The 23,454-nt window shown below is 46.3% G+C and overlaps 1 protein-coding gene across 10 annotated transcripts in view; it reads left to right on the top strand.

Annotated features, from left to right (window-relative positions):
* Positions 1 to 2,706: 2,706 nt before the first annotated feature.
* The window catches only part of SH2D4B (SH2 domain containing 4B), a 159,308-nt gene continuing 138,560 nt past the window's right edge, over positions 2,707 to 23,454 (top strand). For 5 of the 10 annotated variants that reach the window (XR_014253614.1, XR_014253615.1, XM_082425714.1 and 2 more), the window contains exon 1: positions 2,708 to 4,926. Coding sequence is in view for 6 of the 10 variants with exons in the window: in XM_082425714.1 (XP_082281840.1) it covers positions 4,233 to 4,926 (694 nt within the window). In the remaining 4 variants the exon portion in view is untranslated. Of the gene's footprint in view, positions 4,927 to 23,454 lie in introns of all 10 variants that reach the window. The other 5 variants (XR_014253613.1, XM_082425713.1, XM_082425711.1 and 2 more) reach the window with 5 other exon arrangements.

The raw sequence follows: 23,454 nt of genomic DNA, 5'->3' as shown, positions 1-23,454 counted from the left end.
AGGAGGCTTCAGTTCCTTGACATGTGGGTCTCATGACATGGTCTCCCCAGAGTGAATGACGAAAGAAAGATAGAGAGGGGAAGAGAGAGAGGGAGAGAGAGAACCCGAGGGGGAAGCAGAAAAGTCTTTTATAACCTAATCTCAGAAGTGACAGATCATCACTTCTGGCGTATCCTATTGATCACACAGACCAACACGGATATGTGTGAGAGCGGCCACGCTAGGTCACAGATAACAGGTGGCGGGGATTATCGGGAACCGTCTTGGAGGCTAGTAACACAGAGGCGAATTGAACATGTTATGGTACTAGGTCTTCCTGATTGTGAATGTGGTGTGTCTCTATATCAACTTAAATCTTAGGTATGCTCTCAGTGAGGATTTTTACTTTTCTTCATATAGGTCCCCCACAATATTTATCAAATTTATTCCCAGAGTTTTATATCTGGTTCCTATTGTGAATGGGATCTCTTTTACATTGTATTTTCTAAGTAGTTGTTGCACTCATACAGGGACACTATTGATCTTTATGGCCATGATTCTTCCGTGGAGCTTAACGGGTGACAAAGCAGAAATTCCTCTAGACTTTCACTGAGCCCTTGGATTGCAAAACTGAGACCAGGTAAGATACTAAATGTGCTCTTGGGACCAGCTTCCTCAAGTGACTGTGTGCTGGGGAGGCGGGGGGAATGCAAGGAGGGCCTTCCAGCGGCCTATCTTTTCGTGGTGCCTGTGCTCGGGGCTGCCTGAGGCCGAGGTGACAGGGTCCTCTGGCCTACACGTGACCCTACCTTCGAGAGAGCCCTGTGGTCAGGGCATGGGGGGACAGCCAGGGGAGGTGGCCTGTGGCCGGGCCAGTCCACCTAATGCCCCACAGACTTAGCCCATCTGCCCACGACTTCCAGGTACAAGTCTCCAGCAACCTCTCTCCAGAGCCCTATTCTGGACGCCTCCCCAGCATTTGCACAGGCTCTGGTCAACTCCGGTATGAACGTTCCTTCATCCGTTCTTGTTTCCAGTAGCTACAGTATTTATCCAGCACCTGCTGCAGGCCAAACAGTGCTCTTGTAGACATCAGCGAAGCACCTGCCCTTGTGGTGCTTGTTACAAGTTGGGAGAGAGAGAGACAAAACCAAACAAACTGTAAAATGGTATTTTACAAAGTGAGTGATATGGGAAGATATAGAGCCGAATAATGGGGGATCAGGACTACGGAGGAGTTAAAAGTTTGAGCAAAGACTTGAAGGGGGTGAATGAGCTAGCCGGGTTCTGGGCCGAGGGACAGCCAGCACAAGGAAGCGGGAGTGGTGGTGCCAGGGGCTATCTGAGGGGGTGGGAGGGAGGGTGGAAGGCAGATCCTGTGAGCCTTGGGCTTCTCTGAGTAAAATGGGAGCCACTGTAGGGTTTTGAGCAGAGGAATAACATGATCTAAGTTTTAAAATGATTTTAGATGGAAGCAGAGACACCTGATAGGAGGCTCTGGGATAAGGAAATGTCCCCCAATTCTGCCCTCTCGGTCCCCACTGGCAATGCCGCTACAGTCCTCATCACCTCCCTCCTAGCCTCTGGCCAAACTCTGCTGACTCTTCTCCCCGCCTCCTGCTCCTCTGTCTCGGAGAAATGTCTCCAAGTCCTTCTCCAGCTTAGGAACTCTGGCAACATGAACGGTTTATCCCTGCCAGCCTTCTAGCCTCCCAGGCTACGGAGGTCTGGCTTTGTCTGCGCGTCCCTCTCTGGGGGTGGGTGCCAGTGTGGACAAGGCTGTGCACATCCTGCCCCACGAGTACTGAACTCCAGAGGCCAATTTTCTTGGGTCACATTTTAGAACTTCTGAAATACATTTATTTCAGCCACATGAATTATGTATCTTAGTCACTGCATAAAGCAATACAGAATTGTCTAAAGTGGGTTTCCTCCCCCTTCCAAGAAGGAAGAAACCATGTGTGTGTTCTTTCATATTTTTTCCTTTGCCCATACAAAAATAATCAAACATAGAATTTAAAAAATGGATTACACCGTGCACAATATTCTGCGTGTCGCCTTTTCATTTTTCTGCCCTGGACATTTCCCCCGGCCAGACAGATGGACTTCATTCTCTGTGACAAATGTTACTGTTCCTCCCCAGGCGCCCTCCCCGCCCCACCCCACTGAGGGACATTCAGGTGGTTTCCAGTCACTTTCATAACAACATTGCGTGCGTGTACCCCGCCCCCAGAGAGAACTGCGTTAGCATATAAAGTTAAACACATCACATCGGCCAATAAAAAATGAAAACAAAATAAAACCAGTTGGAAGGCGGCAGAAAACCGTGTGTGAATACCCCGGGGCCCCCTCATCTCGTTCGTTTCCAGTCGCCGGAAGCTGCCTGGGCCGGAACCGCCGCGAGCTCCTTTGGTCTGCGCGGCTCCCGGGCTGGGGTCCGGGCCCTGGACTGCCATCGTGTACCCGCCTCACCGCGGGGATGGCGGGAACGGGTCCTCCCGCACCCGGATCCCAGCGCATCCCGGCGGGCGTAGCCGCCCTTGCGCTGCTCCCGGCGCCCGCCTCTCCCACGTGCTGCCGCTCCCGCTCGGATCGGCCGCCAGGGGGTGCCACAGGCCCGGCTGAGCGGCCTCCTCCGCCGGGGGAGGGCGATGGGTGGGCGGACACCAGCCCAGAGGTGGCGCCAATCAGGGCCAGGCAGCTCCCGCCCGCGCCGGCTCGAGAGCGTCTTTCCGGAAACCGGATCCAGCCCGCCCCGCGGCTGCGCAGTGCGCTCGGCCTCCTGCCCCACTGACCTGGGATTGCCAGGGAGCGCTCCGCCGGCTGCGGCACAAAACAGGCAGCTAGCGGGGCCCTTCCCATCCGGCCGCCACCCACCCTCTCTCAACGGTGTCACCACCGCAAGGATGACACCATCACCGCTCAGCCAGAGGACTGGACCTCACGCCCACAGCAGCCAGCCCATCCCCACGGCCCCGTACTGTGCTGTCTCTCCCCTCTTCTTGTAGGCGTCTGGTGGACCCAGAAAGTAAGAAGCTGCCAGCGGGAGGCTAGACTCCCTTCGTGCCCTTCCTCCCCTCGTTTCCTCTCTGGACACCGGGCTCCCACCCAGCCACAGTTAGGACAAGGGAGATACGAGCTGTGCCGGAGGCTGGGATGGCCTCAGTCTAAGAAACTGAGCGAGCCGGGACGCCGAGCCCTGAAAGGTCTTCGGTGGGGAGGAGAGAGAAGAGGGCGGGTGGGGTCCAGGGCCACAGCGCTGCATGGCAAGAGCCTCTGCGTGGAGCCTCCAAGGTCTGGGTCACACGGGGACAAGCCAGCCAGACCTGGGGGAGGGGCAGCCTGGCCCTTCGCACTTCTTGTGACCCCGTGGGATTGAAGCTCACCTGAACCCACTTAATCCTTACTGTTGTGGGTCAACCTTGCAGGAGAAGACCGCCCACTCACACCTGGGTTCCATCACTTTTGGGTGCCTGATCCACCTTTAGTCCTCATGGGGAGGCAAGGGGACATGAAGGTCACCAGCCCAACTAGGCCACAGTGCTACAAACCATCAAAAGATTCACAGTATCCAGTGGTTGTCATATTTGAAAATTGGATGGAGTTCCAGGGTGGGTAGCCATAGGCAAGTTGCTTACCTTCTCTGAACCCCAGTTTGAGTACAGGGGCAGCTGGGAGTAGCTCTGAGCAGCTGTTAGGGTGAACTTTGGGTCTCAGCGTGAGCAGCACCTACCCATCCTCACGGCCAAAGACAGGTGGGTTCCCTCCAAGCGGAAAGCAACATCCTGCTCTGTCCAGGGTGCTTCACATTCAGGGCATGGAGAGGACAGAGAAGACACACTTGCATTCTTTGTTTGTGATCATCTTCACGTACTTGAAACAACAAAAAAAAGATAAGCAACGACCAAAATTGACCCCCAATTGAGGGTTAATCTGTCAGCACATGCATAGCCTTAGAACCTCATTATAGGGAAAAGGCAGAGGATGCTTGCCTCCTTCATGTCCTTGAATTCCATGATCAAGCCCCTCGGGTGTCCCTACTGATTCTATTTTGCTTTCTTCCTTGGCTGCAACACAGAAAGAAGGACAGCTCTTTTCTCCTCCAAGGCCGAGTGTTAGAAGCATTACCTCAGTAGCCCAATGTCCTGGAAAAGAGGAAGATTGGCAATGACAGAGCAGGTAGAGCGAGAGGCTGGGCAGCCTAGAAGCTCCTGGCTGGCTCCTCTGGCCTGTTTGACGTTGGCTCAAAAGACATGGAATTAATAGGCAAAGCTGCCTCCTCCTCCTCCTCTTACCTGTGGAGGAGAGATCAGTTCCCGGTTGGCTGGGGCAGTGTCATTGATATAGCTGGTGTCATCGTTACCTTCCACGAACAGATCACTCGACACCTGCCAGGACCAGGAAGGGCCAGGTCTGGGCTTTGCCCGCAGAGCTGGAGGCTTTCACTCTCCCATTGTCCCAGAGCCCAGGGGAGGTCAAGACACAGGCTTTGCTGGGATGTGGCTCTTGGTGACCCAGTAGAAGGACTGGACAGCTCCTGGTGCTGGATCCGCCTTGCAGGTCCTGGCTGCCTCTTTGCTTCCTGCTGCCTGATCCCTGTGGCTGTCCTGGGCAGAGGAGATGAATTCGTTGCTGGCTGGGAGCTGAGGCAGAGCGATGGTGCTTCACGGAGAAGGGGCTCTGGGAGTGACCCTGGCGTGAGGAGCCAGGGGCGAGGAGTGGCCTGGAGTGTCCCTCCTGACGTGTGCATCCCAGGTGACACCATGCTGCAGCAGATCCTGCACGACATGTACATCGACCCCGAGCTCCTGGCCGAGCTCAGTGATGTGCAGAAGCACATCCTCTTCTACAAAATGCGAGAGGAGCAGCTGCGACGCTGGAGGGAGCGTGAGGCTTGGGAGGCCCTGGCCCAGGTCGAGGGCCTCAGGCCCCCCAAGGTCAAGCGAGGTATGTGGGTGGGAGTCACCAAGGGGCAGACCCCTGGCCTCCCGGGAGGTAGAAGAGTTGTCGATGTCAGGCTATGTTCTTCTTTAAAATGGGCACTGGTGTGATGAGGGCTAGGGGCTTGAAACCCTTGTTCTGTGAGCATCCCGTCCCATTAGCCTGGGCGTCTATCTTTTGACCAGGTCTGTAGGGCTCCAAGGCTGCACAGGGAACTGCCTGGGGACCCTGATGGCACTGGGGCATGGGGACTTCTTTGTCTTGTTGTGGAGGGCCCAGGTTCTGGGAAGACACCACTGGGATCTCAGATTGTGCTCAGACCCTGTTGGTGACTGCCTGGTGGGGAGAGGCCATGTTCTTGAACCTCACCAGTGGTTCTGGACAGAGGGCCAGGGTGCAACAAAGACACATCGCCCCTCCCTCACTTGGTTGTGCGGCATAGTGGTTCCAGCACAGTGCCCGTGCCCCTCCTCCCTGTCCTTGTGTGAGAGGATGCTTTGGGTTGTGCTGGAGCCCCAGTGGGCCTCTGGAGAGAGGGTGTCAGGGAATGTCCTGCGCTAAGAGTGACCAAGCCCAATGGCAATAGCAACTGCAGACAAGAAGCAAGGGTTCAACCCATGTTTCAGGTGGTTACTCTGCAGTGACGTGCCAGTCAAGGCCGTCACTGGGGCGCCTGTGAGTGAAGGCACCTGAAGCGGGCAGGCTGCTGAGTTGTTGCAGGACTCAAGATCCTGCTGGGGAGGGCACTTTATGTGGATGCTGCACTTCACAGTTTGCAAAGCCCATTCATCTTCTCTCTCGTTCACTCCCCACAACAGCCCTCCTCTTGGTCTCCATACTGTTGACCAGAGTGAAGTGCAGACTTGATCTGTTTGTAAGTTTTCAGTCCAGGACAAAGTCCTGTTTCTGGACTGGACATACAGGCCCCTTGGTGACCTGGCTGCCTCTCTCTACTCCAGGCTCACTGCTAGACAGCCCCTGCCATGTGCCATAGGCCACACTGGCACCCATCTGGACGTCTTGCTCTAGCCTCTGTCTTTACACATGTGATTCTTCCCATTGGGAATGTTCTCCCGCCTTCATCCTCCTGACAAACTCCTTCAGTTCTAGCCCCTGCCTCTTGGAGTCTCTTGGGAATGCTCCTGGCATAGGGAAGTACCTGCTCCTCGGCACATAGGACCCGTCATTGCCCTAGCGCTTGCCACACTGTCAGTGTCATTCATCGTCTGCTTGCCTGGCTCTCCCAGGGGACTCAAAGCCACAGGAGTGAGCACATCCTCCATTCTGTCTTCCATCCTTGGGTCTAGCACAGAGCTGGCACAGAGCGTGACATCCCCTTTTGAACAAGACACAGTAGGACCCCAAGGAGGGAGAGCTATGACTTGACTGCATGTGGCTGGTGCCAAGGGTGGGGCTGCCCTGGCAGCTGCATCACTGAAAATGACAGGCTGCCTTTCCTGCCCCACCCGGCCTGAGCCCTGGGGCCTCATGTTGTCTGTAAGGTGGCTCTTCCGCGAGGAGGACAGACGCCTAAAGCTTTAACTGCAAAAATGTTTTTACGGCGAGTTGTCACACATTGACATCTACATTGTCGTGTATAAATTATACATTAAACTCATTTGGGTTTCTGGTGCAGAAGACTCTTTTCCAGATAATTAATTTTCTGATTTATAAAGCATGGATGAGAGGAGGAGTGTGTGTACTCCAGGTCAGGATGCCGCTCAGATCTCAGCTCTTTGCTTCAGTCCTGGTGTGGAGCTGTCTGGGCAGATGGGGAAGCCCTGAGGGGCAGGCGCGGCCCCAGAGGCTGAAGAGCTTCTTACTGTGGGCCTGGGGTGCACAGTGCCTGCTTCCTGTCCTAGGATCACAATGAAAAACCCTCCACCAGGTCTGTGACCTTTAATATTTACCATGTGCCTGTCCTCACTGAATGCCTCTATAGCCCTATGACCCCATCTCAGATGAGGAAGCCACTGCTCACAGAGGTGACACAATCCATCCAAAGTCACCTAGCTGCTAAGAATGGAGACGGGATGTACACCCCATGACTTTGATCTTGGTCCACTGGCTGATGTTTTTCTACTCATTCACTTCTGAACTTGGGACTTCCATTCAATGGATGATCTGTTCATGTGTTCATTTGTTCATTCATTCATTTATTCATTCAGTCCCTTAGCCAACATTACTAAGCGCTGACCTTGGTGAACTGGACAGAGCTTTGGCCCTCGAGTCCATGGGTAGACAGATCAGATCCCAGGGAACATGCCAACGGGAGTGCCAGGAGGGTGGCCTGGGGCAAAGCAGCCGCACAGCAGCTCAGGACAGGGTGTGTGGGGACGGACTCCATTGGCTGGATCTTTTCTCTTCCTTCCTTTCACAGGCACTTCCTTCCCAGCTTTTGCCTCCCTCCCTCCAATCTGTCCTGAAGGAAGCATCTGCCGTGTCCCGTTGTGTGTGCCAGCCCCTTGGGATCCCTGAGCACAGCTCACTCAGTTCTGGTCAGACTGGAATGACCTTGCACCTCCTCCTACCCATCCATCTCCTCAGTCCTGCTCGTCCCCCGAGACCTCCCTCCCACCCTCTCTCTTCTGAGGACACTTCCCAGCCCCTAGCGGGCCTGACCTTGCTGTCCTGAGGGCCCAGCAGGGCGAGGTGCACCCTGTCCCTGAGAACTTCTCTGCTTCTCCTGCAGAGGGTAGGTATAAACACTGGTGATAGGGATTATTCCAGTTTACAGAACCTCAGGGGTTGTATTGGTCCTGGGACACACATTTGGGGTCCACAGAAGTAAGCTGGGGTGAAAGATGACGGTCGTGGCTGGGCACACGTCACTCCCCTGACCATGCAGGTGTGTCTTTTTGTTTTCACTTTATATTTTGCTGAGAAGCTTCTGGTGTTCTGCCCTGTCATGGAAGATACAGACCCTCAGCTTACATTGTTTTCCCATCTGCCGTCATGTTTGCTGTTTGTCACATTTCTGACAAAATTTGAGGTCCAGCGGGAATTTGTGTTGTTTGTTGAGACTCTGGGAAGGCGGTTATCACGTTACATTCTCGCTAGATTTAAGCCACGCCCATCCAGCATTATCATGACCTTCCACATCGTTTCCCCTTTTCGTGCCCTTTTGCCACCGCAGGAACCCACACCCCGTGTGAGGAGCTGCAGCCTTTACAACCCTTGGCCCCTTCTGGGCTGGCCCAGTTATCCCAGTTTTTTGGGGCTGGAGCTGGGTGTCGTCTGGGACACAGGACTCAGGACACATGTGTTCCTACTGCTGTTGTGACCCAGGAAGCTTCCCTACCTGGTTTCGCTGGTTCTGCTGTGATTGGCAGTTTCTGTCAGTGTTAAATTGGCTCCTCAGTGACCATCTCCTTATCCATCTGGACGTCATCTGCCTGGGGACAAGACCTCTTTCCCCACCCTCCTTCCTGCTTTCTTCTCTCACGTGGCTGACACTGGCCACGCCACAAACCAAACCTGCAGCCTCATGGAGGTGCCTTATTCTCGCCCTCACAGCCAGCCCTGTGCCGGCCCCAGTCCAGCCTGTGGAGGGCTCTAAGTCCAGCTGTCCAGCCCTCACTGCTTCCATTCCCCACAGCTGGGGTCAAGAGGCAGCTCCCACCTGCTAGGCCCGCCTCTCTCTGCCCGCCCAGCCTGTGGCGCTCCCACAAGCAGCCCTGACCTGGGGCTGGAGGGAGACACCCGATCCAGCATCCTGTCTCAGCTCTCAGCCACTCCCGCTGCGCGTCTGCCCTGGACTGGGTGCCCAGGTGGGCCTGGTCCGTGCTCTAATGAAAGCTGTGTGACACAGTCCTTCTCACTGGGCATCTGCCTTCTCTCTGTTTCCTGGGAACCATCCAGTAACCATGGCAACCTTGCCTGCTGGGCCCAGGCCCTCCTAGCCTCGGTGTGTTTCCTTTCCGGGCGTGGGAAGCAGTACTCGCCTGCAGACATTCCCAGTGCACCCATGTTCTCAGTGGTCCCCTGCCTCAGGCTCACGCCCTACGACTTTTCTCCCCAGAGCAGCCAAAGTGTCCTTTTAACACACTGATTAGCTCAGGCATCTCCCTGCCTCCGTGGCTTCCATTGCACTCAAAGAAACACGAATGCTTTTCGGGGGCCTCTGCCTACTTTCCAACCCAATTTCCACCCTTTTGGGTCCCTCTGTGTGGAATGCTCTTTTCCCAAATCCTCATGAGGCTGGGTCCTCCCCCTCATTCATTTCTCAGTGAAATGTTGAGCTCTTCACTGACTACCCGCTCTTAAGGACCCCACCCCAGTCTCTCTCTCTTACAACATCTGGCCTGATTTCCTTCAAAGCACTTACCACATCTGAAAGTATCATTTTGTTGTTGTTGTTGTCGTTTGTTTGTGGTAAGAAAACACAACGTAAAATTTACCATTTTAACCATTTTAAAGCGTGCGATCCAGTGACATTTAGTACATTCAAAATGTTGTGCAACCACCACCTCTATCATTTCCATCACCCCAAAAGGAAAGCCCGTATCCTTTAAGCGGTCACTCTGCATCCTCTCCTCCCCCAGCCCCTGGCAACCACTGATGTGCTTTCTGTCTCTATGGATTTGCCTTTGTCGTCGTCATCTTCCTCTTTTTTTCATGTATCTGTTTGCTTGTTTATGGTCTGTCTCTTCCGTTAGTCTGCACGTGCCATGACACCATGGCTGCGGTGGCTTTGCCTCCATCCCAGTGTCTGGAACAAGGCTGAGGGATATGGTTGGGGGGCAGCTGTGGGCAGGGAGCTGCTAAGACCATTGCATGCGTGGTGTGTCAGTGGGGCTTGATAGAAGAGACGGGTATCAAAGGATTTCCCTTTTGAGTAGAAGACTGTGAGCTGTGCAGTGTGACCCCTTCCCTAGACCTTGAAAATCTTCAGTAAAAGTCTAAAAATCCCAGTATACTTGTGTTTTGGGATATATTGTAGAAGCTGAACTACAATCTATAATATATAAGTAATGGCAATTCTGTCACCTTGTCATTCATACTTACAACTCATTTCTTTTTCATTTCTTGTTTTAGGATTTTGACTTAGATTTTAATTTGACCAATGCTACTTTTTTCCTTTGCATCCACTTAGTGTACATTTCCCTGTATCTCTTCTCCCCCCACCCCCGCCTTTTGATACCATTTTGTTTTAAGGGAGTCTATTGAAACATGTATATTAAATGGCATATGTTAGTTTAGAACTTATTTTAAAGATATAGTTGAACCCATTTTCTTTATCTTTATCAGGAATGAATCATTATCTACTGAAGATGAGAAACTTAAGGATATTTTAATATCCATCTCCATGATTTTGTTGGCATAATCAAGAATTTTAGATTTTTTTGTTTACTTATCTTTCAAGACTTATTTTTTTATGCCAACAGTGGTTTCATAATCAAATCATAATAACAATAATTATTTGGACACTAACTCCACTTTGTATTACTCGTACCCCACATTTTTCCCTCTGAGGGGAAAGTGATGAACATTGCATTCCCCCTTTGCCCCCTTGTACAAATGCTTTGGCCAACCCAGCAGCACACCCCTTGCTGTTCGGATTCTCAGCACGTCACACAGAAGTTATTAAACATGAAAGGAAATCCACATTTGAAGCCGTCTCCTGCACCGTCCCTGTTCTTGCTGTCATATGGTGGTAGGCATGCTGATTTTCTTCAACTCCCTTTGTGAATTTTTCTGTTAGTTCCAACAGTTTTCCAGTAGATCCACTTAGAGGGTGGTGACTGTGTAGGAACACTGGGGAATCAGGGGCATGGATGCCCTGGATTTCCGGACTGTAGCTCTTTGGAGCTGTTGCTCATGGCCCTTTTCCTGGGCGCAGTGGGACAGTGCTTCTAGGACGGTGCCATGGAGGAGGGGGCTGGGGAATCTAGCCCCCCTGGTTTCTTACGGTGCCGGATTATCCACCAGTCGTGTCCCATCCCTTCTGTTAAGAAGGTGTTTCCTGTCCATATGCAAATATTCAAAGAACAATTCTGTGGGGAGGGAGAATGATCTTTTTCACAGAGTATATGTGATGGGGAGAGAAAAGGAGGTGTCTGGCGGTGCGGGAGGGTGTCCAGAGTCCTGTGCAAGGTAGACAAGAGGTAAAAAGTCCCCTGTGGGACGATAATTGGTAAATTGGGGCTGAGTGTGGGTCCGAGGGACCAGTGAAGGCAGCAGATGAGCAATGGGGGTGCTGCCACCTTCCCAGCGAGAGCCCTGGAGTCAGGCAAGAGGAACGTCATGAGAAGTGTATCTGTGGTGACACCAGGCCATCCAGCTGACCCCAGAGAGGCGTCCTAGTGCCCGTCACCTGTAGATAGGCACTGCAGCTCTCAGGGTGTATGTGGGGGGCAGGCAGATCCTGCCTGCTCTTCCAGACTTCCACACCCGAAGGGATGCTCCATTAGCTCATTTCCTGAGGGGCTCAAGGGTGGGAAATGACAGTGTCACAGATCACTTCTCCACCTTTTGGTTGGGTTGATGCTATTTTCAACATGTCTCTAGCGTGGTGGAATAGAACCAAGTCCCCTGGATTTTCATCTTTGGTCTACTGGGTTGACCTTGGAACATCACCTGTGCAATGGGAATAATAACCCTTCCCCAGCAGTTGTTGGCAGGGTTCAAAAAGCTTCTTCAACAAGTGGGAAAGCTCCCGCCACCATGCGGGACACATAAGAGCCAAGCCATGTCCACCTCCTTCCTTTCCTCACTGCCTCCGTCTGCCTGTGGTGGCAGACGCCCTTGGAATTTGTTCAGCCTCTTCCTGAATGTTCCCATGGGACCCAGGCTATGGGCCCAGCTCCACCACTGCTTGGCCAACCTCAGTTTTTCTGGAGTCTCAGGGATGAGGGTGGGGATGGGACTTTTCCTGTGTCTGTCAAATCATTATTCCTTGTGTGGTTACTTCTTAGGGTAAATTGGAAGAAATTCAGTTATTCCAGTAAAAGGAGACTCTTGGTTCTTGGATGCTGATAAGCTTTTCTACAGGTGAAGCAAAGATGTGGCATTATGGTGGGTGGGAGGACTAGTCCGTGGGGAATTGCATAGTGTATGGCCTGGGACCACCCTGGTTGTGACTGTGCAGCTGGGTGTGGGACCCCTTAGGGCGAGGAGAGAGGGGCTAGGGGCCAGACCACTACCCCCGCCTGGACTCTGAGACCCAGGGTGGGCCTTCCATGCAGTTGGTGCTCTGCCCAGGTGTGTGGAATTGACCTTGAGGGGGAGAGCCCACTTTCTGCCTCCTCAGCCCTGTTGGGCCTCCATATGGTGGACAGAAAGGTGGGGCCGCAGTGCTGGTGAGCGAGGTCCTCCGTGGTACAGTCTCAGCATCGCTGAGGGGCGTCACTCTGCTTCCCTGCAGCTCAGTTCCTTCTTCCGTGAAGAGGGAAGGGCTTTCTGGGTGGCTGTAAGGCTGAAGGGGCCACTGTGCAAAGTTCCCACGCTGGCCCTGGCCGGGGGCCTCTGCAGCCCACCAGCTCACTCCCTTTCCTCCCTGCCTTCCCCCAGCCGGCGCTGTGGTTCTGGCCGAGGCAGCTCCGCCAGCATCCACGGCTCCCCGTCTCCAGTGCCAGCATTTGCAGAAGCTGCAAAGCCCCAGACTCACCAGGCGGGCAGTGGGAGGAGCCAGGCAGAAGCTGCTATGAGAGCATGTGGGGCTCTTGGTGCCCAGCAGGTGTGGGTGTCCCCAGGGGTGAGAGTGCCGTTTTCTTGGCTGTGGAGGGAGATCAGCCTTAACTGTCAGCTCTGAGCATCCTGTATCTAGAAGGAGAGAACTGAAGGTGTGGCCTTGTCCAGCTGAAGGCCTTTGGTAGGGGAGCCTGGAGGGGTTCCCAGAGAGTAGGCTCAGGTTCTGGAAGCTAAGGGGGAAGGGCCAGGGCTGCAGGAAGAATGAAGCCTCAGAGCCGCTGCATTCTTTGGAATGAAGGAGAGCTCACCCAGATGGAACGCCTTGCCTCCTGTGTGTCTGACCTGTCCCGGGCCCTTTAAGTGCCTGTTTATCCCACCCCCTTAGGGACCTGAGCTTGGGTCCTTTGTATTTCATGAAATCTAAGATGCCATAGCTTGAAAGACACACTGTTTTTATATATTACTAAGAAAGCTGTAAATTAAACTACGATACACCATTGTTTGTAAGATACATCCTGATTTCAGAAATGTCAAGGTGTGTGTCTTCAAATTAATGAAATATGTTATTATCTCCGTTTGAGTTGAGGTGGAGTTGGAATCGGGTCCAGGCCTGCTGGGGCTCCAGTTCCCCCCACTGCAGTGCACACATCTTCCTCCTCCTCACAGCTGCTCCCATGGTGAAATGACATATTCCAGGTGATTAAAGACCAGTGCAGAAAAAGCAAAAACAAAATCATAGACGTAATCAAAGAAAATATGAGAGAATAGTGGGGAGAGCGAAGGTGTTCTTAAAATAAGATACCACAAGAAAAATAAAAGGAAAAATAAAGATAAATATGACTAGATTTTAAAAATCTTCTTGATAAAAGATACCAAACGGAGTTTAAAAAGAGAACAAAGCAGGAGATAAATGAGAGAAAAATATCTGCAACATTTATAACAGGCAAAGGACTTGTATCCAGAGAATAAAGAAACTTCCTAAGTCAGTTAGCAGAAGACAAACAGTTGAAAAATAGGGAATAGACATGAACAAGCCATTCACAGGAGTGCAACTTGGAGTCACAATGACCATGTGGAAAGGTGTTCATCCTCACTAGCGAACTATCAGTACATCACTGCAAATTAAAACAATAATACTAGCAAAAGTTAAAGAAGTTTGCTAGTAGTAATGTTGATGGGGATCCAGAGAAAGAGATACTCTCTCTCCTGCATGGCTGTGGAGGGACAGATTTTCTGCAGGTTCCCGAGGAGCTTGGGCCCACGGGGATGGGGTTCTCCTGTCCCTGCAACTTTCTCCCGGCTGCTGCCAAAAGCCCATGGGCTGTGTATTATTATTTTTTAAAAATTTTTATTGGAGTATGGATGGTTTACAATGTTGTGTTAGTTTCAGGTGTGCAGCAAAGTGAATCAGTTATACTTATAGCCACTCTTTTTTAGATTCTTTTCCCATGTAGATCATCACAGAGTATTGAGTAGAGTTCCCTGTGCTATGCAGTAGGTCCTTATTAGTTATCTATTTTATATATAGTAGCGTGTATATGTCAATCCCAATCTCCCAATTTATTCCTCTCCCCCTTTCCCCCCCTGGTAACCATAAGTGTGTTTTCTACAGCCCATGGGCTCTTTAAACAGATGGAGTTTTGCTCAGCTCTGGCTGGAGGGAAGCCCTTCTCCTGCCTGTTGCAAGGCCCCAGCTGGGGATGCTGGGCTGAGCTGGCCGGGTGTAATTTCCTCCCCTTGCTTCAGGGATGATCATGCCTGCCCCCTCCCTCCTTCCCTAACTGTCCACCTCACTGCTTCCCTTTGCACCTGGAGGTCAGCAGGGGCAGTTTCTGAGAAAGGCCACCAGCTGGTTATCTCCTGACTCCCTGTAACCTGACGCCAGGTCTCAGCCCCACTCGGGGGAACCGGGCTGAAGTAGCAGATTGCAGGCGGCTGCCGGCCCCTCTGTTATCTCTCCCAGTGGCTAGTAGCATCGCTGCTTTCCAGGTTTTTCTCACGTAAAAACTAGCACAGCTTCCTAGGATTCTTGCATTTGGAACCAGAGTTTGCATTCAACTTTGGGGTTTAAATTCTTTGGGTGCATTTCCACACCTGTTTCCCTCATGTCCTTTCAAAATGACAGGGCCTCAGGGAGCATTTATTTTTATCCTATCATCTCACAGATGTGCTTATTATCTGGCCACCACGGTTGGGTTCTCAGTACATACCATAAATGATTTCAAACATTTGAAATTTAATGGCTGAGAATGTAGTCAGCCTTGTTTCTGTGTGCACTTGATAAAGTATTCTGCTGTAGTGTGGAGTGTTCTATAGACGTCAGTTAGGTTAAGTCGGTCAATATGTTGTTTAGACCTCTATACCCTAACTGATTTTTTTCCCTATAAATTACCTTATCATATAAATTACCAGGAGAGTTTTTGTTGTCACAAACAGCTTTATTGAGATGTAATTCATATACCATACAAGTCACCCATTTAAAGTGTACACAAGTCACCCATTTAATGTGTACAACTAAATGGTTTTTAATATATTCACAGAGATGTGCAGCCATCACCACAATCAATTTTGGAATATTTTCATCACCTCAAGAAAACCCGTACACTTTAAGTAGTAACTGCCAGACCCCTTTCTCCCTGCTCCAGCCCTTAGCAACCACTAATGTACTTTTTTTTTTTTTTCTGCATTGGGTCTTCATTGCTTCGAGTGGGCTTTCTCTAGTTGCGTCAAGCGGGGGCTACTCTTTGTTGCGATGCGCGAGCTTCTCATTATGGTGGCTTCTCTTGTTGGGGAGCACGGGCTGTAGGCGTGCGGGCTTCAGTAGTTGTGGCACGCGGGCTTCAGTAGCTGTGGCATGCAGGCTTAGTTGCTCTGTGGTATATGGGATCTTCCTGGACCTGGGATCAAACCCATGTCCCCTGCATTGGCAGGTGGATTCTTAACCACTGCGCCATCAGGGAAGTCCACTGCTAATCTACTTTATGTCTCTATGGATTTCCCTATTCTGGACTTTCATATGAGTGGAATAGTATAATATTGGACTTTTGTGACTGGCTTCTTGCACTTAGCATAATGTTTTCAAGGTCCATCCACAATGTAGCATGTATCAGTATCATTCTTTTTTTATGGCCAAATAATATTCCATTATATGGATGTACCACATTTGTTTGTCCATTTATCTCTTAATGGACATTTGGGTTGTTTTCACTTTTGGCTATTATGAATAATGCTTCTATAAACACACGTACAAGTTTTTGTGTGGATGTATGTTTTCATTTCTATTGGGTGTGTACCTACGAGTGGAATTGCTGGATCATTTGATAACTTTAATAACTTGAAGAATTGGCAGACTGCTTTTCCAAAGCAGTCACACCATTTTACCTTCCCACCAGCAGTGTATGAGAGTTCCAATTTCTCCACATTCTCACCAGTACTTGTTATTATCTATGTTTTTGGTTAAATCCATCCTGGGAGATGTGAAGTATTATGTCATTGTGGTTTCGATTTGCATTTCCCTGATGAGTAAAGATTTTGAGCATCTTTTCTTGTGCTTATTGGACATCCATATATCTTCTTTGGAGAAATGTATGTTTAGATCCTTTGCCCATTTTTAGACTGAGTTGTCTTTTTATTATTGAGCTGTAAGAATTTTTATACACTCCAGGCACAAGTTCCTTATCAGATATATGATCTGTAAATATTTACTCCACTCTTTGGATTGCCCTTTTACTTTCTTGATGGCATCCTTTGAAATACAAAAGTTTTAAATTTCAAATTTTGATGAAGTCCAAATTGTATTGATATATATTTTCTTTGTTGTTTGTGCTTTTGGTATCATATCTAAGAAACCATTGTCTAATTTAAGGTCATGAAGATTTATACCTATATCTATATTTTCAAATTTATTAACACAGAATAGCACATGATATTCTCTTTTAATCAGTTCTTGTTTTACATTGTCTTCTTATTCCTAATGCCATATATATTATATATACTGTATACACATTCCATATATATATATAAAAACATATATATGGCATATATATAACATATAACATATATATATGTTTTAACTTAATTTAAGCATGCTGGGTGGTTTCCTACTTTATTACATTTTTCAAAGAACAAATGTTTGGTTGTATTTATAATGTATATGCTTTGCATTCACTAATATTAGTTTTTTTCATTAATTATTTTCTCCTGCTTTTATTTTATTGTTCTTTTTTTATGTCTTAGATTGAGAACTTAGTTTATTCATGTTACATCTTTTAAAAAAATTTTATTTCATATTTTTAAAAATATTTATTTATTTATTTATTTTATTTGGCTGTGCCGGGTCTTAGTCGCAGCATGCATGCAGGATCTAGTTCCCTGACCAGGGATCGAACCCGGGCCCCCTGCATTGGGAGTGCAGAGTTTTAAACAGTGGACTACCAGGGAAGTCCCACATCTTTTTTTTAAATAAAGCTTTTAAAATTTCTCATTATAAAATATTTAAACATATAGGTAAAATGGAAAATAATATAATAAGTACTTATGGACCCATCATGTCTTTATTAAGTGTTAACTTAGTGCCTTCTTTGTTTTTATTTAAGTACGTCATATACAGTTGAGACCCACTTTAATGCCTTTCTAAAATTTCACTCCCCATCTCCCTCCCCATATGCAAGCCTATTATAAATTCAACATGTATCATCCTTATATCTTTTCCATACTTTAACATATATTTTGTAAGCAGTATGTTGCTTAATCATTATATGAATGACATTATACTGTATGCAATCTGAATTTAATTTAATTTATTGGTTCTGCATTTTTTAAGGAGATATGTCTGTGTTGTTCAAACCTATTTATTTTTCTTGCTATAGAGTACTGCATTATAAGAACATACTATAATTTATTTATCTGTTTTCCTTGATTAGTCATTTATGTTGTTCCTGATTTTTAATATTTTGGACATTGTTTCCATGAACCTTCTTGTTCAGGTTTCTCTGGGCACGTGTGTACTTGGAAGTGCTATTCCTTGGTAATAATGTGTAGCATGTTCAACTTTACTAAATATTTGCCAAATATCTTCAAAGTGGTTGTATCAGTGCCTTCAGCCATCAACAGTTTATAAGAATTATCATTGCTCTATATCCTTTTCAACGATCAGAATTTGTCATCACACTTTTTTATTCTTTCCAGTCTTGTAGGAGTGAAATGACTGTATTTTTTCATCATCATACACTCACAGTAAAATTAATGATGGTTTCACTCCTTGATGAAACAGTAAACCTTATTCATTTTATTGTATGACAAAATGGAAGGATGCATAGAGCATTTCTGAAGTATGATGGGTGTCTTGAGGAAAGGCACTGTGTGATTTTTTGAGTTATGTGCTGAACTAGCCTCTTTATTCATGGAATGCCATTTTTACTTGAAAGAAGACTGACAAACTATGTCTTTTTTCAGGCTTGGGTATTTGCAAATGAATAAAGTGAATCTGTCACTTCAAGGAAAACAACGGATAAAATTTATTCCAGTGATAAAATTCCAGGTTTCAAGCAAAAATTAGAATTTTTGGAAAACTTGTATCAGCTACAATGAACTTATTAGATTCCCAGTACATAAAGGCTTTTCTCTGAGGTTCATAGTAATATTAACAAACAATTTTATGATATTGTAAAATAAAATGGGTCCACATTTGGAAGATCTGCTTGATCAGTGAACCAATATTTTCCAAGGACCAGTGAGGAATGGTGCAAAATCACACATGAGTAAAAGATCCATTCAAAGTGCAAAATAAACCAATGGGTTTTAATTTTATTTTGCTTAAAAATCTTTAAACTTTTTATTTTGAAGTAACTTTTTTTTTAGGCCACGCCCTGTGGCATGTGAGATCTTAGTTCCTTGACCAGGGATTGAACCCACGTCTCCTGCAGTGGAAGTGAAGAGTCGTAACCACTGGACCGCCAGGGAAGTCCCAAGTTGCTATTATTTTAAACAAATATATATTAAAAATTTTCTCAGTTTTAATTTTGAATATGGTAAATATTGATAGATATAACCCACATAAACAAAAATTCTTTGAGATACTCAATATTTTTAAAGACTATAAAGGGGTCTTGAGAGCAAATTATTTGATAACAGATGCTTTAAAGGATACATTGTATGCAATGAGTTAGCTTTTCTACAATGCATCTAGACTAGTACTATCTATATACCATTCTTGGGAGAACTGAGAAAAAAAATGGCCATTCAAATTATGTTTTATAGGGCTTATTTCTCTCACAGGACCCTAGTAGAGAAAGATTATTCTAGACATTAATAAGTTAATACATGTAAAATATGTTGAACCATGATTAGCAGATAAGCCTTCTGTAGATGTTAGCTGTTACTATTGCTTTTATTAATTGGTGCTGTCGTTTGACAGTTATGTGTATTCAAGTATCTTCTCTCAGTTGGTGACTTGATTTTTAATTGTCTTTATGGTATTTTTTATGTGTAGAAATTTTAAGCTTTAATCTGTATTTAAATATATCAACATTGTCTCTCATAGTTTATTCTTTTTATGTCTCATAGAAGAAATTCTTCCCTTCCCCAAAGTAATAATGATATGCATTTATATTTTCCTCTAAAAGTTTCCAAGCGTCCAAATGTTCCTTTTCACAGACTCATAAAACCACCTTTGTCAAGGTCATTGGTGACTTCCATGTTGTTGAATCCAATGGTCAATTCTCAAGTCTTCATCCCAATGACCCATCAGTAGCCTTTGACACAGTTGACCTCCCTTTAATTCCTGAAATTCTTTCTCCACTTGGCTTCTGGGATACTGCTCTCTTTTGGTTGTTCTCCTGCCTCGCAGCCTTCTTTGTCCTCATCTCCTTGGGGGTCCTCCTCCTATCTAGGTGTTGGAGTGTGCTGGGCTTCAGTCCTTCGACCTCTCCTGTTTTCTGTCTATACTCACTCTCTGCCTGCTCTCGTCCTGTTTTGTGGCTTTAAATATCTATGCACTGATGCCTCCAAAAAATTATATTTTAGTTCCAGCCTCTCCTCTGAACTCTGTTTTATTCAACTGCCTATTGGATGTCTAATAGACGTCTCAAACTTAATTTGGCCCAAACAGAAATGTTGATTTATCCAAGCAGTTTCTTTCATGTTACTCTTTTCAGTAATATGACCATCCATTCCATTGCTTAAGCTGAAAAGTTAGAGTTTTCTTGCTCTTTTTCTTTCACAACTCATATCCAAAATTTAAGCAAATATTGCTTTTTCCTTCAGAATATATCCTAAATCTTAACCACTTTATACCTCCTCCACCAGGACCATCTTAGTCCAAGAAATGATTGTCTGTCCCCTGGACTATTACAAATGCTCACTGGCCTACAGGTTTTCTTGTCCCCTGTTTCCCACACTGAATGCATTAAAGCTGCTGCTTCTCCAACTGCATTTCCAGTTTCCCTTCTTGCTCCCTCTGCTGCAGCCACAGTGGTCTCCTTGCTGTTTCATGAACTTGCCAAGCACATTACCAGCATCTGACCTCAATCCTACTCAGGGCCCAGTCTCACCTGGAGAACTTTGATTCCCCTGTACCCTGTAGGAGTCTCATTTCTGGTGACCACTATTTGCTTCAGGACCCACATGGGAGCATCCACCGTGCTCACTGTTTCACACTTCTGTTTGGAATAGAGTCAATGGAGGCATCTATATTGTGTTTGGAGAAGAGAATTTTATCTTCATGGGGACATCAAAAAGAAAAGCCTTTAAGCTTATAATTTTTTCTTTTGGGCTTACTGTTATCTGTGCCCATATTTTTTGCTATAATTTTCCCCGTAGATAATGTGTAATTTCAGTTTTGATTTCCCCTAAGATCCATGGGTTCTCTAGGAGATATTTTCTTGACAGCTATTTTACCCCATTGATTTCTAAGTTTTGTATTATTATTTGAGGATGCGGTCTATAAAATTTTCTCATAATTGCAAGATCAGAAGAAGAAAAGTATATTGTCAGTGTTTAAGGAGTAAAGTTCTGTAGTTGTTAAGTACAATTTGTTGACTATATTATTCAAATCCTCTATATTATTAATTTTTAAAATCTATTTGGTCTACCAGCTTCTTAAATAAATATAGTGAAACTCTCCACCATGAGTATATATACATTTTCAAATTCTCATTGTGCTGTTAGGAGTTTTTGTTTTATGCAGTTTTCTGCTATGTTGTTTGTTGTATAAAGTTTTATGACTGTTATATCTTCTTTGTGGGTTGCATCTTTTATAATTACATAATATTCTTTTTTGTCTTGTCTAACACATTTGTCCTTGAACTTACTTTGTCTGGCATTGCCACTTCTGCTTTCTTTTTGCTTGCCTTTGTATGGTCTGTTGTTAACCAGCTCTTTATTTTTAAACTTTTTCTTTTTTACATGTGTGTTTTATTTAAATAGTACAGAATTGGATTTTACTTTTTTTTCCCCATCAGGAGAAGGAAGGATTTATTATTATTATTATTGTTGTTTTTCCATGATGGGGAAAACTTGGGAATACTTTCTCTAACCTAAATTCAAAAACATAACTGGCAGCATTTTCTAAGGACAGCTCTCATGTGAAACACCCTTATGCCCAGAATTACAGGGTTAGAATGTTCACCAGGAGAAATTTAATTTAGTGACCAGTCCAGTGGAATTTTAATTTAGTAAAAGGAGAAAATTGACACTGAAGCTATAATGAAATATGCCTTGTTAGAAGTAGGGTCAGAAAGTGATGACTTAATTAATGACATTAAATAGTGGGTTTTTTTCTTTCTTTCCTTTCTTTTTTTTCTTTAATTTAATTTAATTTAATTTTTTTTATACAGCAGGTTCTTATCAGTTATTTGTTTTATACTTATTAGTGTATATATATCAATCCCAATCTCCCAATTCATCCCACCACCCCCAAGGAAGGATTTATTATTATTTGCAGCCAGTAAGGAGAACACCTAGGGTCTTTCCCAAAGCAGTGTTTGTCTTTTACTTTTTATTTACATCTGACAGTCTCAGATCTTTAATAGGGAAATTAATTCTGTTCCCATTTTTGTGTTAATGAATATACTTAGGGTTTAGGGCTTCTGTGTTATTTTTCATTCGTTATCTGTATCAGTTAGGGATGTGCTTGGCCGTAAGTAACAGAATGCACGATTAATAGTTGCCTAATTAAATAAGTCTTTCATATTTATTTATATTACCACATTTCATTTAATAATTACAGAACTTTATTCCTTGGAGTTCCTTATTTTTCTCAAATGATAAGAATTCTGGAAGTGTACTGCAATGGATAGATTAGTTTAGCTGCTCAGCAAGATCATCAAGGCCCCATCTCCTTCAGTCCTTCCACTTACTCATCCTTAGCATGTGGCTTTCTTCCTCATGGCTGCAAAAGTCCTCCAGCAGCTCCTGGCATCACATCTTCATTCCAGGCAGGAAGAAGGAGGTGAGGTAAACAAGTAAAGAGTGAACGGGCTTCTCCTAAGAAGTCTTCACCTTTTTTTTTTTTAAATTAATTAATTAATTAATTAATTTTTATTTTTGGCTGTGTTGGGTCTTCGTTTTCTGTGTGAGGGCTTCCTCTAGTTGTGGCAAGTGGGGGCCACTCTTCATCGCGGTGCGTGGGCCTCTCACTGTCGTGGCCTCTCTTGTTGCGGAGCACAGGCTCCAGACGCGCAGGCTCAGTAGTTGTGGCTCACGGGCCCAGTTGCTCCGCGGCATGTGGGATCTTCCCAGACCAGGGCTCGAACCCGTGTCCCCTGCATTAGCAGACAGATTCTCAACCACTGTGCCACGAGGGAAGCCCTAATGTTTTTTTATTGTGGTAAAAGTCACATAATATAAAACATACTATTTTAACCATATTTAACTGTACAGTTCAGTGGCACTAAGTACATTCACATTGTTATGCAACTCTCATCATCATCCATCTCCTGAATTTTTCACCTTCCTAAACTGAAACTCTGTCCCCATTAAACACTAACTCCCCACTCCTCCTACCCCCCCCCCTCCCCCGGCCCCTGGCATCTACCAATGTACTTTCTGACTCAATGAATTTGACTATTCTGGGTACCTTGTATGAGTGGAATCAAACAGTATTTGTCTGCAACCTTAAGAAGTCTTCACCTTTTGTTCAGAGAATGAGTCCCCGTCATTGGGACTTCCGCCTGCATCTCCTTTGTCAAGAACGGGGATGTCTGGTCACTCCTAGATCGATTACTTGCCAATGAGAATAAATTTACATGATGGGTTTAGACTAATTTTATTTGTCCTTTGAGGCTGGGGTAGAAACCTGCCTCTTCTGAAACCAAGGGATCTCTGTTACTCCCCAGAACAAACTGGGGTTTTTAGTAAGGCAGGAAGGTGGCTGGAATGGGCGATGAGGAGGTAACTGGCAGTGCCTGCTATAATAACTGCACATTTTCTGTTGTCTTCTCTTTCCCCTTTAAGTATTTTTGCAGGATTGGTAAGCCTCTTATATTTACTTTTGCCCACTATTAATTTGGAAGTTCTACAATTCTAGTAGTGGTTGCTTCCCTGGTTCTATCAGTCATAATTAAACTTATATTCCTCTATTACTATATTGCTTTAACATACTAAAAATTTACCAATGCCGGGGGAATTAATGCTGCCTTCTGCAATAGGTAAATGCTGGAATTTCAGTGGGTTAACATAATGAAGGTTTACTTCTGATTAAGTCACGGTTTGATGTGGATTAGGTAGCTGTCTGCCTGGCTTGCTTTCGAACACTGACTCATTGATCAGGTTGCTTTTTTCTCCACCATCTTGGAGTCGTTTATCTCCCACTGAAGGGATGGGAGAGAGAATGTGGAAAAGGCACTCAGATCGCAACCAGCCTCAGCCTGAAAGTGGCACAAATCACTTCACCTGACGTTCCAC

This window comes from Balaenoptera physalus (assembly GCF_965194825.1).
Source record: "Balaenoptera physalus genome assembly, chromosome: 14".
In the NCBI taxonomy this organism is placed as follows: domain Eukaryota; kingdom Metazoa; phylum Chordata; class Mammalia; order Artiodactyla; family Balaenopteridae; genus Balaenoptera; species Balaenoptera physalus.
The sequence above is the reverse complement of the archived record's forward strand: the minus strand, read 5'-3'. Positions and strand labels throughout refer to the sequence as shown.